This window comes from Phaseolus vulgaris, chromosome 6 (genome assembly GCF_000499845.2).
Source record: "Phaseolus vulgaris cultivar G19833 chromosome 6, P. vulgaris v2.0, whole genome shotgun sequence".
Classification (NCBI taxonomy): domain Eukaryota; kingdom Viridiplantae; phylum Streptophyta; class Magnoliopsida; order Fabales; family Fabaceae; genus Phaseolus; species Phaseolus vulgaris.
The window spans coordinates 8,803,230-8,826,658 of NC_023754.2; the positions used below are offsets into that span (position 1 = coordinate 8,803,230).

General features: G+C 34.4%; 1 protein-coding gene across 1 annotated transcript; it reads left to right on the top strand.

The window, feature by feature from the left end:
• The first annotated feature begins 414 nt into the window (after positions 1-414).
• On the top strand, positions 415-798 carry LOC137833321 (uncharacterized). Its single transcript, XM_068641676.1, has one exon. It carries the CDS (start codon positions 415-417, stop codon positions 796-798), a length of 384 nt encoding a protein of 127 aa, XP_068497777.1.
• Positions 799-23,429: the final 22,631 nt, after the last annotated feature.

The following is a 23,429-nucleotide window of genomic DNA, read 5'->3' on the forward strand; positions in this document are numbered from 1 at the left end:
TGAAAATTTTTGTTTCCACTTCAAAACCTCTTGAGCTATTACACATGGATATTTTTGGTCCTTCTAGAACTATGAGCCTTTGAGGAAATTTGTATGCTCTTGTGGTTGTAGATGATTTTTCCAGGTTTACTTGGACCATATTCCTACACTCAAAGAATGAGGCATATCCTGAATTCAAGAAGTTAGCAAAAAGGTTGCAAAACACCTACTGCAGCAACATTGGAGCAATTAGAAGTGACCATGGTGGAGAATTTCATAATGAGATATTCAACAACTTTTGCAACAAGCTAGGTATCTTCCACAACTTCTCTGCACCAAGAACACCTCAACAAAATGGAGTGGTGGAGAGAAAGAATAGATCACTTGAAGAATAAATGCTTTTGAGCTGATGCGATAAGTACGACATGTTATATGATGAATCGTGTGCTTATCAAACCAATCTTGAAGAAGACCTCTTATGAGTTGCTAAATGGAAGAAAGGCTCACATAGGCCACCTAAAGGTCTACATCCTAAATAATGGGATAGAAAATCTGGGTAAGTTTGATGCTAAAGCTAACAAAGCTATTTTTCTTGGATACTCCCTATCTAGCCATGCATATAGGGTTTACAATAAGAAGCTTATGATTGTTGAAGAATCTATGCATGTTGTTTTTTATGAAACTAACAAATCTGAGCAAGGTTTAGCAAAGATAAGTACAGAAGAAGATGAGCAGAATATCTTCCTGAAGAATTTGGAAAACAGTACAGAAATTCAACTAATTGATTATACGAAACAACCGATTGAAAATCTGCAGTAGTGTGATCTTCCAAAAGAGTGGAGGATTCCAAGAGATCTCTCTGTTGACAACAACATTGGGCAGATCAACAAGGGTGTGTCTACTTGATATGATTCCAATTGCAAGATATAGATGATTCTTTGACATTTTATGGAATCAACTTGAGTTGGAGAATGAATAGGCACTTTTAATAGAATTGGATCAATGTTCTATGTTTCAAGAACTCACCAAAACTTGCACCAAACACCAAACTCACATGGAAGACCCATTTCTTGCCAATTGAACCGATTAAAAGGTGCACAAATGTAAATGAACCGAACAAATCAATAAGAAATGAAGAAGAATCAAATGGAACCAGCCAAGGAGAAGATGAACCAAAGCATATTAAGAAATAAACTAAAATACCGAATGAAAATGCTAGAGAAGGAACCTAAGACATGTTTTAGCTTCATAAGAACATGGAGATGAAATGAAAAGATGGAGGAGAGAAGAACTTATGAGAATGAAGAGCTTGGTTGATGGTCACGCCACTTGAAGTGTGAAGGCTCCAAGATAAGTGAGCAAATGCCGCCACTTGAGAGAACCAAGGCACTCAAGATGAGACAAGGTAGGGGAGAAGACAACATCTCACACACTCAATCACCAATTTGGGAGAGTTTTGCTATATCAATTCTCAAAATATGAATTATGAAGGACCTAAGCCCTCCTTTTATAGGAGCAAGGGCCGGTCATTTACAAAGCTTATTCTATAAGCTACCCAAAAATACTCCTATGCTTACGCCCCCTACTAAGCTCACTCCCTAAGCTCACGCCCCCTACTAAGCTCACTCCCTAAGCTCACGCCCCCTACTAAGCTCACTCCCCAAGCTTCTAGAATTTCCTAAACTAAAGCCTAAAGATGCTTTTACACAAGAGGTGTCTAATGTTTCCCTCTAAGCACCTTTTAAAACAAAAGATATTATAAAAAGAGAAAACAACCTTCCCCTATTTCCTAATTCCTTGAACTTGCTCCTTGTAAGCCTATGAGGTGGGCTATTGACTTCTTGAGCGTCTACAACTTGGGCCTCTACCTCTTCTTGTCCTTGATTATTGGCCTCTATTTCTTCTTGATCTTGATCTCCATCAACAAGGGTGTGTCTACTAAAAGGAGTGTGGCAAACTTCTGCAACCATACAACATTTGTCTCAAAGATTGAACCAAAGACAATCAGTAATGCACTCAAGGATGAGCACTGGACAGAAGCTATGCATGAGGAGCTCAACCAGTTTGTAAGGAATGATGTGTGGTTCCTAGTTCCTAAAACAACTCAAATGAATGTCATAGGAACAAAATGATTTTCAGGAACAAGTCAGATGATTTAGATGTTATCACAAGAAACAAGGCAATGCTTGTTGCTAAGGGTTACAACCAAGAAGAAGGGATTGACTATGATGAGACCTTTGCACCAATAGCAAGGTTAGAAGCTGTAAGACTCTTATTATCCTTTGCATGCATGAATGGATTCAGATTATTTCATATGGACGTGAAGAGCACTTCCCTAAATGGAATTGTGAATGAAGAGATCTTTGTATCACAACCACCTGGATTTGAAGATCACCAATATCCTAATCATGTATACAAGTTAAAGAAAGCCTTGTATGGTCTTAAGCAAGCAACAAGGCAATGGTATGAAAGGTTAAGTTGTTTTCTTCTATGTCATCAATATGAAAGAGGGAAAATTTATAAGACCCTTTTCATTAAGGAATCTGATTCTACTGTAATCTTAGTCCAAATATATGTAGATGACATTATCTTTGGATCTTCTAATGAAAAATTATGTGAAGATTTTGTAAAAGCTATGCAGGGAGAATTTGAGATGTCAATGATAGGGGAGCTCTCTTTCTTTCTTGGGCTGCAAATCAAGCAATCCAAAGAAGGCATCTTCTTGTGTCAATCCAAGTATTGCAATGACATTCTCAAAAAATTTGAGATAGAGAGCTATAAAGATGCAACAACACCTATGTCTACAAATTGTTACATAAGTGCTGATGAAGTTGGAACAGTAGTTGACCAAACGAAATACAGGGGGTTGATAGGTTCTTTACTATATCTTACTGCAAGTAGACCTGATATTATTTTTGTTGTTTGCCTCTATACAAGGTTCCAATCCAGCTCTAAGGAATCTCATCTTAAAGTTGCCAAAAGGATCCTAAAGTATCTTAAAGGCACAACATCAGTGGGTTTATGATATCCTTCTCACTCTTTTATTCATCTAGTGGGATACTCTGACTCTGCTTTTGCAGGATGTAAATTAGATAGGAAGAGCACAAGTGGGACATGCCATCTACTTGGATCAAGCCTTATATCATGGCACAGGAAAAAGCAAGGATGTATAACACTATCAACAGCTGAAGCCGAATATATAGTTGCAGGGAGTTGTTGTGCACAAATCTTGTGGATCAAGCAACAGCTTGAAGACTTTGGGTTGAAGATAAGCAAGGTCCATTTATTGTGTGACAACACAAGTGCAATAAGTCTCACAAAAAATCAAGTTCAACACTCCAGAACCAAGCATATTGAGATTAGACATCACTTCATTCGTGACCATGTCAGCAATGGAGATTGTGAGATTCAGTTTGTTGCCACAGAAAGCCAGCTTGCAAACATTTTCACAAAACCCTAATCCAAGGACAAGTTTTATTCTCTAAGAAATGAGTTGGGCATAATTGATATGCATGCTTTATCTTAGGTTTTTTTATCCTTCTTTTTGTCTATTTGTGAAGACAAATAGGGAGATAAGTGTCTGGGATATGTAATTTTCTAATATTTGCACTTATTTCTACTTTTGAACATTGTTATAACTGCTTAAACTGCTATAACTGGTTTATGTTTGAAATTTGAAACTCATTTGAAACTCTGATACAAAATTTCAATCGGTTATTCCTGCAAAATAACCGATTGTTTATCTGTGTTGCACCTTTGTATGTTTGACTGGTTTCTCACATTGATTTGGTTGATGTTCCTCTTTGTAAATCACCTAGTGGAAAATGGTTTGTGGTGCCTGTTTGATTGCAATAGATAATCTTGTATGACTATGTTTTCTTATGAATGCAGGTTATACGGATTCTAAACAAGATCATCCCAAAAAACATCCCAAGGATTTGTCTCCATCAAATAGGGGGAGATTGTAGAACATGGGAGCTTTGATGTTTCAAATCCATGATGAAGGTTGAAGTTGTGCTGCTTTTATTTTGGGTTAGTTTGTTTAGAATCCTCGTAAAGATCTTTCCTAATCCCTTGCACAAGCTTGCTCAATCTGTTTTAAAAGATAAAAGTGTTTTTCTAAGCAAAGAGAAAAACACCTGTTTGAAACCTCGAAATAATCAGTTGTTTGTCACTTGGCTTTTTTGAAGGTTTTAAAATTGTTTTTGACTTGGTTAAATAATCGCCTAAGCAATTCAACCAATTAAAATGACTTTTCAATCGGTTGATTGTGACATTTCATAACAGCTTTTTGAAAACTTGTTAATTTGTTTTGGAAGTGAATCAAAACTGTTTTGGCTCATAAATGCTGCCTAGAACGGCTATTTTTGAGTGCTATAAATATGGCTTTTCTTTTAAAACAAAATATAGAAGTTTGATATCAAATACAGTGAGATTGAGATTGAGATTGATTTTGAAAGAATTTTTTCAAAAGTTTGCAAGATTATTAAATAGTTGTGCACTGGTTCAAGGTCTAATCATAGGAGTTTTCTGATTCCTGTAAACTCAAGTGTAATTTGTTCCTTTCATGATTCTTGTAATTTTTTCTTTCTTAAACTTGTAAAATGTGTGTGGAAATCCTGTAAAGTCAGAGGGTGCTCTGACTAAAGGTGTGTGTAGCAAAGAGGGTGTGAGTGGTTCTTGTGGTTTCAAGATCACCTCTTTGCAGTTGTGTAAATTGTAATGTGTGATTGGTTACTACTGGAACCCAGTGGTTGTTCTGGGAACTGGATGTAGCTCAAGGATTGAGTGAACCAGTATAAAATTGGCAGAGTAAATCTCTCTCTCTCACAATCTTTATAAACTGTTTGTTTTAATTCTGCTTTTGTTGCTGCTATAAACAACCTGTTAAAACGAAGTTTCAACCGATTTAAATTCTGCAAATAGTTTCTTTTACATTGTTTGATTGTCTTCCTTGATTGCTTAATTTGTGATTTGTGTTAAAGATTCATTCTTATTCAATCTTTACGAAAATCTTTTGACAAACAATTCACCCCCTTCTTGTTTAAGCCATTAATTCTAACAACATTTACCTTTCTAAGATGCTTGCTTCAATTTGAATTTGTCAGCCAAAGGTTGAAGTAATCGACACTTTGGAGCACCAACAAAGATGATGGAGATAAAAAAGAAGAGGAATTCACTAATGGAGGAAGAGGCCATCCACCCAAACATTTAAAGTTCTTCCTTCTAGTCTTCTAAAAAATTAAAGAAGAATTAAATAAAGAGAGGATCAAGCCCAAAGCCAACAAGAAGACTACAAGCATTCAAGAACGGGCTCCAATTAATATATTTCTTTGTAATTTCTTTTGTATAAATTTTTAAAACATATAGGATTAGTGTTTAGGAAGGTACTAAGAGGGAAACCAAAATGACACCTCTTTTGTAAGTACCTTAGGCGGTAGGTTTTAGGAAGAAACTAGAAAGTTGTCTTTTCACACTCCTTTAGGCGCTAGAATAGAAGGAGTTAGAAGGTGACCTTTCAAAAGCTTCTCTTGTAAGCTTCTCTTGTACTTTGTGACCAGCCCTCTCTATTATAAAATAGGTGCCTAGGTCTTTGAAATAATAAGATTGATATTGTGAGTATTGAACCTATACCAAATTGGTGAGTGATTGAGAGAGACTTGTGTCTTCTTCTCTTCTAGTCTTATCTTGAGTGAATTCTTAGGCTCTCAAGTGGCGGCAACAACACTCATCTTGAAGCCAACCATCTTTCAAGTGGCGTGCACATTCCAAGAGCTTCATCCACATAAGTCCATTTTACCTTCATTCCAAATTACCCAGTTTTGTTCTACTTGTTTGTTTTCACTTTCAATCGGTGCAATCTCTTCCTTATGATGTCCTCTTTCATTTGCTGCACTTATATTCAATTTTAATCGATGCAAATTGGTTGTTCTTGTTGTTTTGGTCACGTCATCCATGGGTATAAATGCTATATGTTGTGTTCTTGAGTTTCTATCCATGGGTTTGTTGTTCAAAATGGGTTTCTATGTGAGTTTGGCTTGGTTACTTGTGTTTTGGTGAGTTCTTGAATGTTTAAGAACATTGATCCAATTCTTAAAAAAGTGCCTAATCATATTTCAACTATTATTGAATCCATAACATGTTCTTGTAATCACATCATGTGGTATCATGAGTCTTAGGTTTGTTCTTGTGTGTTTGAGTTGATTCTTGCACTTTTAATTCAAGAACTCTACATTCTTGTCTTTACCTTTCTGTTTTAGGTTTATTTTTGGGTATTTCTTGCTGTTTTCTTGTTCTTATTACATTGTGTTTGTGTCATTTTGATTTTTGAATCCTAATAAGTTTTGTCAAAGTCATGTTTCTCCAAAAATGTTATCAATTCTATGTAGTCCTTTTGTTGATAATTTTGGTTTCTTGATTTTTAATTGAGTACAGTTTTATGTGTTTGTTTTCTTGATCCTTTGGTGTTTTTTCTTTTTAGATTTGATTTCTTACTTGTATTTTAGATCTATACAAGTTCTTGAAACATCAATTCTATTATGTCTTTTGAAGTTCTTAATTATGTTTTTCATTCCAGTTAGGTTTTCTCTGTTTTCTTGAAAATGTGCTGACTGTTTCGATATATTGCAATTGCTGTGATTACTGGAAAATTATGAAATTCTGGATTTGAGTTCTTTAGAGTGTTAAAAAAATAGAAAAAAGAAGTATATCAAAATTCCAAATACAGAAAAAATGATAAATAAAATACGTCCAGTGTGTAATTCTGGCCAAAAAAATACGAAAGAGTGACAGTAATTTTGCAAAATTTATCACAATTAATTGGTGAAATATTTTTGTGTGATTCCAGTGCAACTGTTGAGATAAGATCTTTCACTTTCATTGGTTTAAATTTCATAATCCAGTTTGCTTTCTTTCGTTCCAGATAAATCTGTAAAGTCACGCACAGTTTGCAAAAAAATTTCCAGTAGTTCTCTTTTTGTTTTCTTCATCTATTCTAGTACTTTTCTTTAGGTTTCTTTTGTGTGCCTTCTTTTAATTGAGTACCTTATTTTTCTTAATTGTCTTTTCTTCAATATTCTTTGAGTTTTTCATATATCTTGTGTTCCTTTTGCTATAGCCTTTCTTGTTTACACCTTTTCTTGATTGTCTTTTATTGTTCTTTAAGTTTTTATGGTGTATTGGCTTTAAGAAAGAGTGGTTTGCTTTGACATATTTCATTTGAGAGTTACCAAAACCTCAAGAGCAGATTGGTGGAGGGAAGTATTCTTTCTTTTTATTGGCAAGTCCAACATACTTGCCAACCTTCTTCTCAATTCTCCTCTTGATGTCTTTATGCAAAGTTTTCACAAAAGAAGCTTTTTCATCCCCATCTTTGCACAAGACATCTCCAAGAAGGGGAATAGGAAGAAGATCAAGAGGTGTTAGGGGGTTAAACCCATAGACAACCTCAAAAGGAGAATGTGAGGTGGTAGAATTTACTACACGATTATATGCAAACTCAACATGGGGTAGTAAATTCTCCCACACTCTAGGATTCCCCGAAATAAAACATCTCAATAGTTGTCCCAAAGTTCTATTTACCACTTCGGTTTGACCATCAGTTTGTGGGTGGCAAGTGGTAGAAAATAAAAGCTTAGTCCCAAGCTTGCCCCACAAGGTCTTCCAAAAGTGACTCAAGAACTTAGGATCTCTATCGGACACTATAGACCTAGGAATCCCATGCAAGCGAACCACTTCTTGGAAGAAGAGGTTTGCAATGTGGCATGCATCATCCACTTTGTGGCAAGGAATAAAGTGAGCCATTTTTGAAAAACGATCCACTACCACAAAAATGGAGTCCTTTCCCTTTGATGTCTTGGGTAAGCCTAAGCTGAAATCCATAGATATATCTACCCAAGGCATTGAAGGGATAGGAAGAGGAGTATATAGACCATGGGGATGCATCTTAGACTTAGCTTTGTGGCAAGCTATGCATTTATCACACAAACTATGAACATGTTTATGCATATGAGGCCAAAAGAAATGTTCATGCAACACATCCAAAGTTTTAGCAATCCCAAAATGTCCCATTAAACCCCCCTCATGAGCTTCTCTAACAAGAGATAATCTAATAGAGCATTGATGAACACAAAGACGTTTTCCTTTAAAAAGAAAGCCATCTTGTATAAAAAAATATTTGTGTCCTTCCTTAAGACACTCTTGATAGATGGGAGAAAAATCAAGGTCATCATGATAAAGTTCCTTAATGTGATCAAAACCAAGATATTGAGAGGTTAAAAGATTTAGCAAGGTGTATCTTCTAGAAAGAGCATCCGCCACAATATTTATTTTGCCTTGCTTGTGTTTGATCACATAAGAAAATTGCTCAATGAATTCCACCCACTTAGCATGCCTCTTGTTAAGTTTGTTTTGGCTTTTCAAATATTTAAGAGATTCATGATCACTATGTATCACAAACTCTTTGGGAAAAAGATAGTGTTGCCAAGTAAACAAAGCCCTAACAAGTGCATATAATTCCTTATCATAGGTGGAATAATTGAGATGACTTCCCTTCAATTTCTCACTAAAATAGGCTATGGGGTGGCCCTCTTGAAGGAGAACAGCCCCAATACCTATGCTTGAAGCATCACACTCAATCTCAAATGTCTTAGTGAAATTAGGAAGGGCCAAGATGGGAGCATTAGTCAATTTTTCTTTCAAAGTGTCAAAAGCATTTTGTTGTGCTTCTCCCCAATGAAAGACCACATCCTTTTTCACTATGTCATTGAGTGGTGCGGCAATGGTACCAAAATTTGGGACAAATCTTCTATAGAAAGAAGCAAGTCCATGAAAACTTCGGACCTCATTCAAAGATTTCGGTGTAGGCCAATTTTGAATGGCCACCTTTGTTTTGTCCACATGGACCCCTTTACAACTCACAACAAACCCTAGGAATTCTATATGATCATGAGCAAACATACATTTAGCAAGGTTAGCATACAAATGTTCCTTCCTAAGGGTTTCTAAAACTTGCCTAACATGCAACCTATGGTCATTCATGTTGGGTTTAATAGTGCCAAAGTTCAAGAGGGGGGGGGGGGTGAATTGACCTTTTAAAACATTCTCGCAGAAACAGTATTTAACACAGTTTACAGAAAATAAATCGATTTATGTGAAAATGAACAGATTTATTTCAACACTGTTTTTATTTGAAAAGCGTTTATACAGCAAGGTTAATCACAAGATTATGCAGATAGATTTTCCAGATGCACACACACTGATATTAGAACGAAAACCAGTGAACCACAAAACAGCAAACCTCAATTTCAAGCAAGTGATTAAGGTTCAATTGATAGTATGCCAATTAATTGAGTAACCTTCACAATCAACCAGTTCCAGTAACTTTTAACAAATTATAAGTGTTCTTCTTGAAACACACAGTTTTCCAGAAATTAAGAACAATGAATCACAGAACAGCAAGCTTCAATTTTAAGCAATTGTTTAAGGTTCAATTAATAGCTTTGACAATTTCTTGAGCAACCTATCACAATCAATCTGTTTCAGTGGCTTTTAACACACTTTATATGTTCTTATCAGAATCAAACAAGTTTTTCAGAAATTAAGAACAGTATGAACTGAGCCCAAAAAGAACGGATTTATTATTGATTGAACAGATTTATTTCTTTGTTGTTTTAACAATTATGCAGAAACTTAATTGCAGAGAGTGAGAGAGAATGAACACAAGCAGTTATACTGGTTCACTCAACTGAGCTACATCTAGTCTTCACCAAAACCAGGTGGAAATCACTAAAACACAGTACAACCAAGTACAATTCCCACTGTTTTTGAAACCTACAAGAACTTAGGTACTCTTGCTGAAAAAACCTATTTCAGCACACACCCACTCTTCAAGAAAACCTATCAAGAAGAGTGTTCAACCAAACTATTACAAGAAATGAGAAGTGAAACAACTACACCTGATTGAGGATACAAAGATCTGCCTTAAACCAGTAGGCAAGATTGCTAGAACAGTAGCAGCACCTCACACCAAGCTTTTGGAACCAAACCAAGAACAAACACTTTTTGATTTTTGAAATCTTTGAAGAACAAATGCTAATCCTTTGTAAACTCTTAATTCTCTGCTGTCAAAACTTGTTTTTGCAAATGTATGAACGACTGTTAACCTCAGAAACAAGTTTGCATTTTATAGAAAACCAACTTATAACAGAACTTTAAAAAACAGTTAAAGCTGTTATAAAATGAACAGATTGAAAATAAAATGAACAGATTTATTTTCAAAAACAGTTAGAGAATTTGTTAAGTGAGGAGACTTAGTCAACCATTCTGGTGCTGAGATAAAATTGAAAAACGTTTAAGCTTGACATGGCACCAGAGACAAAAAGAATCTATTCATTTACAGATGAACAGATTTATTTTTCAAAAAGAAAACAGAGAAAGTTTAACTATTTAAAACTCAGTCGTTTTGAAAGATAGAAGACTTAGTCAAAATACATGATGCACAAAATCTAATTTTCACAAGACTTATCCAAGGCATCAGTGTAAAAAAGAATCTGTTTATTTAGGAAAGAACAGATTTATTTTTATGCAGTAAACGTGTTTTTTGTAAAACATGTGAAAAACAGTTTAAGGAAACTTATGCTTGTTGTTATCACATGGCCAGTGGTTATGAGGTGAGTTACTCAGCAAAAAGCCCACTCTTAGACAACCTCTAAGCACTACCTAAGACACACTTAAAGCAAAGCAAAATACAAATGAAATGTACATATAAGTCTTCATCAAACACAATCTTGAAGGGGCAGCAACCATCTTCAACAAATATGATTACAAAGAACCTTATGATTCTTGGGAAGCCACTTTAGGATACCTTTGGGAACACAAAACTTTCTAATCTTACAGAATCTAACAAACTGACCCTTTCTCATACAGTAGAAACAACAAATAACCGGTTATTTCGACCTTTTAATCGGTTGACTTTTTGTAATGGTTGTAAAAGGTTTTAAACAACCACTATTTTTGCTTTATGGGTTAAAACCCAAACCAGATTTTCCAAAAACACACTTTTGAGATGCTAAAAGATTCTCAAGATTTGATTTGCCTTTTGAAATTGTGTCAACTGCTTTCACAAGATACAAAACTTTCTTTTGAAGAGATTCACAATTTTTGCAAATACTAGAATCACACTTGTAAAAGGAGTTTTGATAAATCATTTCTAGATTTTGAAAATCAGCATTTGAATTGTTCAAATCTTTTTCCAGAACTTTGATTTTCTCTTTCAACCAGATGTTTTCACTTTTCAACTGATTATTTGAAAGGGTTAATCTATTATCTTCTTTACGAGTCTCTTGGAAAGCCTCAAGAAGTTGGTAACAACTATCACATTTATTGGTGGAAGATGTACTTACTTGGTTTGATTCATATTTTTCTCTTGACATATGACAAACATCCATCTTGAAATCTGAAGAAGATGATCCAGCAGAGGACTTATCCTTGTCTAGCCAAACACTTCTTGAGTTCTTGTGAATTCTCTCAAGAGTATCCCACATTTCTTTGGTTGAGATACACTCTGAAACTTTGAGAAGTTCATCAGAATCAAGGGAATAAACAGTAATGTTCTTAGCTACGCAATCAAGATGATCTCTTTCATTATTAGATGATGTAGAAATATTTTTAGACAGATGTACTAAAGCATTGTTTAAAATAACATTCCAGATTTTTCTATCTAATGAGTCAACAAAGAATTTCATTCTTTTTCACCAAAGGTGATAATTTTCACCACAAAACAAAGGTGGTTTATTTAAAGAGGCACCTTCCCCAAAGGAAAACTTGCTAGCCATTAAAACAGTTTTCAGAAAAAAAAAAACAAAACTTGAATATTTTTCAAGAACCTAACTCTTGATACGAATTGTTAGAATTAATGGCTTAAACAAGAGGGGGGGGGGGGGTGGTGAATGGTTTGTAAAAAGATTTTCGCAAAGATTGAATAAGAATGAAGCTTTAACACAAATCATAGATTAAGCAATCAAGGAAAACAATCAAACAATGTAAAAGAAATTGTTTGAAGAATTTCAACCGATTTAAACTTCGTTTTAACCGGTTGTTTATAGCAGCAACAAAAGCAGAATTAAAACAAACATTTTATAAGCAGTGAGAGAGAGAGATTTACTTATCCAATTTTATACTGGTTCACTCAATCCTTGAGCTACATCCAGTTCCCAGAACAAACACTGGGTTCCACTGGTAACCAATAACAAATTACAATTTTCACAACTACAAAGAGGTGATCTTGAAACCATAAGAACCACTCACCCTCTTTGCTACACACACCTTTAGTCAGAACACCCTCTAACTTTACAGGATTTCCACACACACTTTACAAGTTTATGAAAGAACAATTATAAGAATCATGAAAGGAACAAATTACACCTGAGTTTACAGGAATCAGAAAGCTCCTATGATCAGACCTTGAACCAGTGCACAACTATTCAACAATCTTGCAAACTTTTGAAAAACTTCTTTCAAAATCAATCTATATCTCACTGTATTTGATATCAAACTTATATATTTTGTTTTAAAAGAAAAGCCATATTTATAGCACTTAAAACTTGTCGTTCCATGCAACATTTATGAGCCAAAACAATTTTGATTCACTTCCAAAACAGATTAACAGGTTTTCAAAAAGGTGTTATGAAATGTCAAAATCAACCGATTGAAAATTCGTTTTAACCGGTTGAATTGGTTAGGCAGTTATTTAACCATGTCAAAAACAATTTTAAAACCTTTAAAGAAGCCAAGTGACAAACAATCGATTATTTCGAGGTTTCAACCAGTTGTTTTTCTCTTTGCTTAGAAAAAAACTTTTGTCTTTGAAAACAGATTGAGCAAGCTTGTGTAAGGTATTAGGAAAGATCTTTACAAGGATTCTAAACAACCTAGACTAAGCCCAAACTAAAAGCAGCACAACTTCAACCTTCATAATGAATTTGAAACATTAAAGCTCCCATGTTCTACAAATCTCTTAACATGATGGATCGGATTCAGTTAATCAATATGGTGATTTATGGATTTCTAGCTAATAGCTTTAATATGTATAAATGGCTGGTTTCAGTTATTAAGTAAGTGGAGCAGTGGTTTCGAAATTTTATTTGGACTGGTGATATTTTGAAAAAAAAAGGCATAGTTACCGTTAATTGGGATACGATTTATTCTTCTCTTGAGAATGGAGGTTTGAAGATTATTAATCTTCGTCATGAAAATATGGCATATCTTCTTAAGTTTGCTTGGAACTTTGCTTATAGCAACAGGCCTTGGTCTTTTCTCCTGAAAGTGCGGGTTCTTAAATCAAAATACAAGTTTAGAATGATTTATAGATCCTTATCTCTTTGGCCTGGAATTAAGCAGCTTTATGCTATTATACTTGATTATACTTCTTGGAATATTGGTACAAGTACTTTTATTAATTTCTAGAATGATAAATTGTATTCTACTACTTCTTTAACAAATATTGCAGGTTATCTGATGGTGCTAGCATTCCGGATACAGTCTCTCGGTTTTGAACAGGTTGTGATTGGAATATTCCCTTGTCTTTACAGCAGATGCCTCATTTTTTTTAATCATATCATGGTTAAGGAGGAACAGGATATTCCTAATTGGATTCTAGTTGAGTCTGGTCATTTCACTCTTAAATCAGCTAGGAATTATTTCTTAGAACTAGAAGTTCCCTATGATTGGGATAAATTCATTTGGTCTTCATCTATTTCTCCTTCCAAAACTTTAGTACTCTAGAAAGTTTTTCATGGGTGGCTTCCTACAGATCAACCTATTCAGAATAAAGGTGCGCATATATGTTCTATGTGTACACTTTGTGAAAAGCATGAGAAATCTATTCATCATTTCTTTTTTGAATGTTCTAATGCTTTTCATATTTGGAATTGGGTTCGACAAATTTTTCTTACTTCTCATTTATCTAATAAGAATGATCTTCTTTCTTTTATTAAAAGTGATGGTAGTCCTTTGGTTAAATTGTGATAACTTTTTCTATTTGGATGATATGGCATATGAGGAATTATGCTAGATTTCAGGATAAGATTGATGTTTCAATGGCTATTTCAATAATTAAATATTTAACTTGTCTAGTGGAAAATTCATCTAAAGCTTCAATGAAGAATGATATGTTGGATTTCAACATGATGAAGTTTTTTGGTATTAATACTCGTACTGGTAAAGTTCTTCGTCCTCTTCCTATTAGATCGGAGTTTCCTTCACCAGGTTGGGTTAAAATAAACACTGATGGGGCTGCTAGGGGATATCTTGGTCTTGCTACTTGTGGAGGTATTTTTCGTGGGAGTATGGGGGAGTTTATTGGCGTTTTCTTTGCGTTTCTTGAAGTTCAAACTTCTATGGTTGCTGAGTTTTAAGGAATTATACATGCTATGTAGGATGCTCAAAAGATGTGGCTTACCAATGTCTGGCTTGAATGTGATTTTGCCTTGGTTTGTGCTGCTTTTACTGCTAGGACTAATGTTCCGTGGATGCTTCGTAATCGATGGAATACTTGTCTTAATTACTTTGGGAAAATCAGGTTTAGGGTTACTCATATTTTTTGTGAAGGGAATGCATGTGCTGGTAAGTTGGCTAATTTAGGATTTATTCATAGAGAATAATTTCATTGGTATAATAGGCTTCCATCTAGTATGTTCTTAGAATTCTTTTTGATTAAGTGTAGTCTACCTATATATTGTTTTTGTTAACATATGGGTTTTGATCTAGTCCTCCCATATGTATTGTCAAGATGACTCTGCAGTGATTAAAGAGAACTTACCTTCTCGAGCTTCCAACGAAACGACACTTAGTATGGGTAACTATTGTGTCATTTTGAACCTTATAAGTGATATGATTCCAATAGCCATATAGAGAAAGGTTCTTGACCTTCTTAGGAATCACCTTGAGTTGGACATTATAGAGGCACTTTTCTTAGAGTTGGATCATTGTTCTAAGACAAGAACTCACCAAAAACTAGTACCAAATCCCAAACTCATTTGGATGAACCAATTTTAGTCAAATTGAACCGAACAAAAGAGTAAGAAAAGCAAAGGAACAAGATGAATGGACTGAAATATAAAACTGCCGAACCAAAACTCATAAAAAAACAACAAGAACACCAAACAAAAACTCAAGAACACAAGCTAACAAAAACAATAGAAAGAGAAGAAAGGAAGGAGAAGAGAGTGCTCATGAAGATGGAAGAATGTTGGATGATCTCGCCACTAGAAGTGTGGAATGCTCCTAGATGAGAGTGATGCCGCCACTTGAGGACTCCAATGATCCATCAAGATAAGACTAGAGAAGAAGGCTCAAAGCTCTCCAAAGTTCACTCAAAATTTGAGTAGAGTTTTCTTAGATTAATTCCAATCTGAATTTTACAAAGAGAGCACCTCTATTTATAGCCTAAGGTGCTGAAAATGCAAGCTAAACATTTCAAAAATTCCCTCCTAAAACTAGCTAAAACCGGCGCCTAAACCATGCATGAGGAAGGTGTGACTCTTTCCTTCACTTTGGCACCTCCTATTCTACTCCTACACCTATCTACTAATACACCCCCCCCCCCCCCCTCCTAAAGCTCCTAACTAAAGCCTAAAAGATGCTAAAACAAAAGAGGTTTCTAATGTTTCCCTCTAAGCACCTTCAACTAAAGAAATTACAAAAAGAGAAAATAAATGTCCTCTAGCTCCCAAAGCTTTGAACATGCTTCTTGTAATCCTTTGAGGTGGACTTTGACCTCCATGGGCGTCCTCCATTTGTGCCTCCACCTCTTCTTGATCTTGTTGATTGGCCTCCATGTCCTCTTGAGCTTGATCTCCATCAATAAGGGTCCTCATACATGGTCCCTTAAGCAAAGCAGGAGTTAACCTTCTCGACACATATATATACTTCTAATGGGTTAACACTTCATGATATAGCTCTCTCATTGGTAACTGGTCAAAACCTTACCATGGGAGATAATGTTTCTTGGTATAGCCTGCTTGGGTTTATTATGTTGGCTGCTTGCGGGACTTTGGGTTGTGTGAGTTGGAAGAGTTGCCCAAGGATAAGTGGTTTTGTTACTGTTCTCTCCGGTTGACTTGTTCGCCGGTTGAATTTGATGACATGCTCTAACTCCGTTTGTTTCTTCACGAACCTGTCTTATCTCTTGCTGCTCTGGAACGTAGCTCCGTTGAAACAGAGGGAGCCTTACCTGTTGATTGCACACTGGCGATCAAGTCAGTACAAGGCTTATAAGAATTTAAGAAGTAGTAAGTTTCAATCTTAGAAACAACATACCTTTACCTGGGGTCTCAAGCCCCTTCTATAACTTACCTCTTGTAACAGCTTTCCATCACGAGAATTTAATCCTAACTGAAAGCATACTCAACAGGAAAATATTCTGTTCAAGGGCCCTTACGATGCTACAACAGAACTGAATCTTTCCTCCAGGGAGTGCATAAAATAATAACAGAATAACCACCAGGGTACCAACTCATGTACCAATATCAGGGGTCTAGTGTATTTACGTAGGTACCCTCTCCGTGGTGCTACGCTACTTTTCATTATACATGCAACCTAACCTCTACGTGCCTTAAAACACATGGGCTTGGGTTTAAAAGAAAAATACTTACTTGATCTAGACCCCATACGCACTAAGCGCACCCCTAGGTCCACAATTACCCTTCGCTAGCCGCTTAGGTTTTACGTGGGGAGGACTACCTTAATTATACAAAAATGGACTTACTCATACAATTGGGACCCAATTACATGGCCCGCTATTCTGGCCCAAGAGCTGAGCTGACCTATTTGCACCATGTGCCGAGGTCCGACCACCGAGTGCTGAGTTCTAAGCGCTTTGGTCCAATATAGTTACTGTAACTACAATCGAATATATGTGGCTCTATAGAATTCAGTTTCTGCAGGAGAAAACATTATACCAACTTCCTTGTGAAAACTATATTCTGATGATGGTCCAAACCAACTTGCAGATATCTTCACTGAGCCACTACCTAAGGAAAGGTTTTTCTTCTTAAGAAATGAGTTGGGTATTCTTGATTCTCAAATTTTTTCTTAACTCAGTTTTTATCCTTTCTCTTATTCTATTTGTGAAGACAAATAGGGAGAGAATTAGTGGTTTCTGGTGTTGTACTCTGCTGCTACACTCTTGTGTTCCTTATTTTGCTATAGTTGTTGTTATATCTCTTATATAACTCTGATTTGCACTTTAATTTGTCGCTGGTTTATGTTGGGTTTATTAGTGTCTAAGTTCAAGAGGGGGATGAATTGAGCTTATAAAATTTTCGCAAAGAATACTGTTTTTCATAAAACCTGACAAAATAATTTAGAAGCCCTTATTACTTGTTTCATCCAGCCAATACATGCAAATTCAGTGATATACAAGTAAGAATTCTTCCGGAATCTTGAACAACAGAGTATGAGTCAGCCCAGAAACAAAAAAATCAATTTTAATTCAACAAATTTATTAAATTGCAGTATATCAGATTTTCCATAATTACTTGCAGAGATTAAGGAGAGAAAAGCACACACAGTTTTTATACTGGTTTACTCAACAAGAACTACATCCAGTTTCACCTTATCCCAAGGTGAATTTTACTAAAAAAAATCAATCTTTTACAAAACCTTCTTGGTTCTTGAACCCTCCAAGAACAAAGAACACAATGTTGAAAAACTTTATTTTAGTAACACCCACACTTCAAGAAACCCTATCAAGAAGTGCAATTACAAACACCCTTATAAAAGAAAATTATAAGAATGAAAACACCTGATTTGCAGATACAAGAAACCAAAACATACTGGCTTTCTGCAACACCACTGTGACAGAACCTGGAATCTCAAGCCAAGAGTTGTTAGCAAACGAACACTTGTAGTTTTTTAGAGAAAGTTAAAATAACCAAAAAAAAAAAAGATTTCAAACTATCACTGAAAGAACTTAATTTGTATTCAAAAATATAATTTCTAAGTGTTATCTGATATGAAATACACTTATCCTTTTATAGCTTTTAGATCAAAACAGTTTTCAAAAAACAGTTAAAAGTTGTTATAAAAATAACATATGAAAGTCTAAATAAACAGATTGTTTTTTGAAAATACAGCTGGTGGTTACATAACCACTTTCAGACCAGTTTATAATAGTAACAAAGAGTTCAACTGATTTTGGTCCCAAAAAAGAATTTTGAAAAGGCTTATCAGATATGCACCAGTACAAAAAGAATCTATTGTTTTGTAAAACAACAGATTTATTTTTCGTGCAGTGAACTAGTTTAGAAAAACTTAAGATAGATTTTGAGAAAACCTTGTAAGAGATCCTTGTGCTTAAACTCATCACCTTGGTTCTGAGATATGAGGTAAATCAGAGTGCAAAAGGCATATTTAAACAACCTGTAATTTACAAGAAACCATGAATTACAATACAACAATCTTCAAAACAATTTACTTCATCAAACACACTCTTTGCCAAGATGTGAAGAGTTTTCAGTCTTCAACATTTTACGCACTGATTTGCACTGATTTTACACTCTATTTTACTAGTTTTTTTTTTTGCTTAAATTATTAAACCCGGGTTATCTTCCTGCTATGTATGCCTTGTATATGCACAATTTTTGTTTTGCAGGATCTATCAAATTCAAAATATGACAACACAAGCAAACCAAGGATTTGTCTTCATCAAATAGGGGGAAATTGTTGAACAAGGTTCTTTGATGTCTACAAATCCAAGAAGATTGCTTGAGGACCTTGCTGTTGGTTGTGTGTGTGTGTCTAGAAGTATTTGAATTTGTTAATCTACTCTTTGTGGTGATCCAAGGTTAATTGAATCTTAATCCTTTTGAAAAAAAAGTGTTTTATAAAGAAAGTGAAAATTCAACCTGTTGAAAATTCGATTCAACTGGTTGTTTTACACTTAGTGGTTTTTGAAAAGGATTTCAAAAGCTTGACTTTGGTTGACTTTCTGTCAAGCCAATTCAACCAGTTGTTTCGAAAATTCAACTAGTTGTTTTTCGGGAAACCTTAACAGAATTCTGTTAAGTTGTACCAATCTATTTTAAATGATTCAAACTGTCTTTGGTTCTTGAATTAAATGCTTTGACCATCTGATTGGAGTATAAAAAAGTTGTTTTACATTCTTGGTCATTAACTTAGAAGAAAGTTTAATCAAAATTAATTTTCAATATTTCAAAGAACTTTTGGATCATTTTCAAGTGTGGAATAGGATTGCCATGTATTCTCTGTACTTTAATCTTTGATTGTATCCAGGTGTATTCTATTCCTTTCATCCTTAATCATTGTATTTCTATGTGACTTGGTGTTGTGCAGTTTCAGAAGGTTGTTCTGAAAACTGTGTGTTGTTGCCAAAGGTGGTGTGTGTTCTTGAAGGGTTCAAGATCATCACTTTGGTATGTTGTTTGTAATCAAGGTTTGATTACTTAGTGAATTCTCAGTGGTTAGCAGAGGACTGGATGTAGCTCTTGGTAAAGAGTGAACCAATATAAACATCTTGTGTGAATCTCTTTATCCTTACACTCTTTAAACTGCTTTAGCTTTGATTTTATAAACTGCTAGTATAAACAACCGGTTGATTCGCAAAAACAACTGGTTGATTTTCTGGAATCAAACTAAATACAGTTTTTTAATTGCTAGAGTTTTCTAATTGATTCATTCTTCATTGTCTTTCACTCTACCTTCAATACTTGTGAAAATCTTTCGAAAACAATTCACCCCCTCTTGTTTAAGGCCTATAATTCTAACATAACGCACCTTTATATTCATTTGCAATGATGAACAAATATCAGAAGCATAATAATTAAAAGTGTGTTAGATATTATCAAAGAAGGAAAATGTTTAAAAAAACTAAGATAATTTTTCTTGAACAAATTTAGAGAAATCTTTTTGAAATACATATACTACAAAATTATACACATCTGATAATTGGGAATATTTCAAATTAAGTAAAGTTAAATCAGTTTTAATATTGAAAATAAACAAATTTAGAGAAATCTTTTTGAAATACATACACTACAAAATTATAGACCCCATCTGATAATTGAGAATATTTTAAAATTGAGTAAAGTTAGACCAGTTTCAACATTGAAGTATTTCGGGAAGTAAATGTTTAAAATTTTCTCAAGAAATAGACGTCTCTTCATCACATACAACCTCCTTTAAATTCTTATGGTTGATGATTGAGGATGACAATTCACACCTTGCGTAACTTGTCATGTAGAAAATATTGAACTTAAAGCTTGGATGTCGCCAAATCCATGAAGTTTGCTTCAAGGATGGGTTGCCACTTGTGGGCATGGGTTTTGGGTAGATTAGAATTTGTCAATCCACTATTAGCTTAATCCAAAACTGAATCAATCAAGTTCTTTCAAAAGAAAAGTGTTTTTCAAAGTAGTGAAAAACAACTTGTTGATTTATCGTTTCAATTGGTTGTTTTACACTTAGTGGTTTTGAAATAGCTGAAATTGGCTGACCTAACAGTCAAGGCCAATTCAATCGGTTGAATAGTGTTTTCAATCGATTGTTTTTAGAAAAAAGCTTAACAAAATTTGTTAAGTCTGGTAAATCTGTTTTCCATGATTTTAAACTGTTTTGGCCTTGATTAAAAGTCTTAAATGGCTATTTTTTAGACTATATAACTGGTGTTTACATCTCTGAATTGAGAGAGAGATCAGATTACCAAAAAGATTAATGTTTTTTAAGATTGCTTTTAAGGCTTTGCTTTGGTTAAGAGTGGAATAGGAAACTGTTGTAATCCTTTTGTATCAGGTGTGATCTTTCATGTTCTTACTTGTATTTGTTTCATATTTGTAAAACTTGTAAGGTACTGGTGTCTACAGTCAGAGGGTGTTCTGACTTGTAGTGTTTGTGTATCAAAGAGGGTGAGTGTTTTGAAGGGTTCAAGATCACCTCTTTGGTGTTTGTGTTTTGTAATCTGTGGTTGAGTACTTAGTGGAATACCTAGTGGTTTATGGGGATTGGATGTAGCTCTTGGTGTAAGAGTGAACCAGTATAAACATTGTGTGTGAATCTTTCTATCCCCCACTCCTTAAATCTGTTTGAATTGTGCCTTTATAAACTGCTAATAAAAGCAATCGGTTGATTCGCATATACAATCGATTGATTTTCTAGAATCAATTTAAAACAATTTTGTTTCTTGGCTGACCTAATTGCTTCTTCTGTGTTTCTTCATTAATCTTCATTCTTGTCCAGTATTTTCAAAAATATTTCATTAAACAATTCACCTCCCTCTTGTTTAAAGCCTTTAATTCTAACAGAAAATTCTTAGATTACAAAGATTACCAAAGTCCTATGGTAAATTAAGATTTATGCAGTTTGAGATATCCGTATGTCTTAGATTTGAAAGCCTTTCAATCGAATGTGGAATCCCTTTCAAATCAATACAAGAGCTTAGCCTCAGAAGTTTCAAATTCTCCAAGTTTCCAATTTCTTTGGGCAATGCAGCAAGCTTATGGCAATTATTAATATATTCTTCCATAAGAGTAGAAAACAAATAGCTAGTCAATATAATAGGAAGCAACATGACCAACACTTTAAACTATATGAGAATCTACTAATCGATATATGCATATTTTGAAATATAATATAAATGTTTATCTTCTAAAATAAATATAGAGGAAAGAATAAAATACAACTGAGCCCAATGAACAAAAACATGCAACTCCCAAAATATTATTGCACATCTAATTTGAACCATTTTGAAAAAGAATATTTTCAGGTTTTCGTCAAAAGTTCAGTTGAGTCAGTCAAGTTAATGTGACCTTCATTGTTATCTTCCACGTATTCTACAAAAGGCATGTGGGCTATGCCTAATCGTTTTCCTTTTCGCATGATGCAAAATAAGAAAAAAAAGGTTAAAGAATCACCAATAATAAAATAAAAATACATATTAAACTTATATTTTAATTTTTTAATTGGGGATGAATGAGTGGTGCAAATTTTAGCAATTCTCTAAGTGAAAGTTCAAATCTTGTCTGTCTAGGTCACTACTTCAGTGATTTTTTTTTGGGAAAACTAATACTACAAAAGGCAAAACAAGAATGAACAATTATAGGTAAAAAAAGGATTGGTTTAGTGTCACTACCAGCTGAAAGCTTTGTATATTACAAAGAAATATTATATTTTTTTTGGAAATACTGAACAATGGAGTTTTTTTTTCTATTGTCATCAAGAGTAATCCTAAACATAAAAATAACAAAATCAAAATTGTTCATATTGAGAGCCAACACATTTCATATATAAGAATAGAGAAGACTTTTGTAAGTTAGCTCATGAAGCTCTGTTCAAGCGCCCACACCTGTGAGAACTCCAATAACATATGGACAAACGAATTACTTTAGCACATGACAAAGACAATTATATTGAGCTTAAAGCATAATAATTGAGCTCACCAACTAAGTAATTAATATCAAACCCAGATGAAGTCACCTCAGACAGTGGGGTGTAGTGAGGCATTAAACTTGAAACCAAATAAGTATCTTTGGACATCCTTGATGGAATTAGTATATTTGTGCAAGTGTGACATTATAACTTATAGTTTTCAAACAAAAAAAAAATCAAATGCGAAGATGGAAAACCAAAGAAGTATCCATACATATATATATATATATATATTGGAAAATAAGTACTAAAAAAACTAATGAATATATATCTTCAGCATTTCACATTTCAAAATTCAAATTCATAAGTAATCGTCAATGCAACCATAACCTAAATATAACATTTTAGAACAAAAGCTTTAAGAAAACCCTAAACCCTAATATGAAAAGGTCGATTAAGAATGTATGTATTAGGAACTAGGAATAGCAATAAGAATACGAAAACCCTATAATCATGTCCTGAACCTAGATCATACACAAATGGAGTTAAAAACCCTAATACAAAACATGAAAAATTAAAGTTAATCACTTCGAAATATGATTAAAATCCTTATTAAGACTTGCAAAACATGTTATGATCCACAAAAACTCAAAAAAATGAAAGTTCATGGAACCAAAAATGGGTTAAAAACCTCGTATGCGACCAAAAAATTTCCATACGCTAATAAGGAAAGATCTTATCGCGAATATGGAGAACCATTGAACAAAGACCAACATAGAAGAAAAACCTAGAAACTATGTAGTACACTTTCGGTAAAAGACGCATTAGAAGATGTAGTGTTCCTTTGCAAAGCGCACAAAAAAAGGTAAAGATCTTTCCTCGGCGTAGTGAAGATACGGTGTAGACATTTGCAGCAAAAACATTAGCACAAATAATACGGAAAAACCTAAAAGAGTGGTGACTTTGAGAGAAGAAAGAGCGATGACAATTCACACCTTGCACGACTTGTCATAAAGAGAATTCTTAGATTACAAAGATTACCAAATTTCTCTGGTAAATTAGGAATGTTT

Bases quoted from the DNA above. Each gene is read 5' to 3' on its own strand.
- LOC137833321 (XM_068641676.1), top strand. From the start codon at position 415: ATGAATCGTGTGCTTATCAAACCAATCTTGAAGAAGACCTCTTATGAG.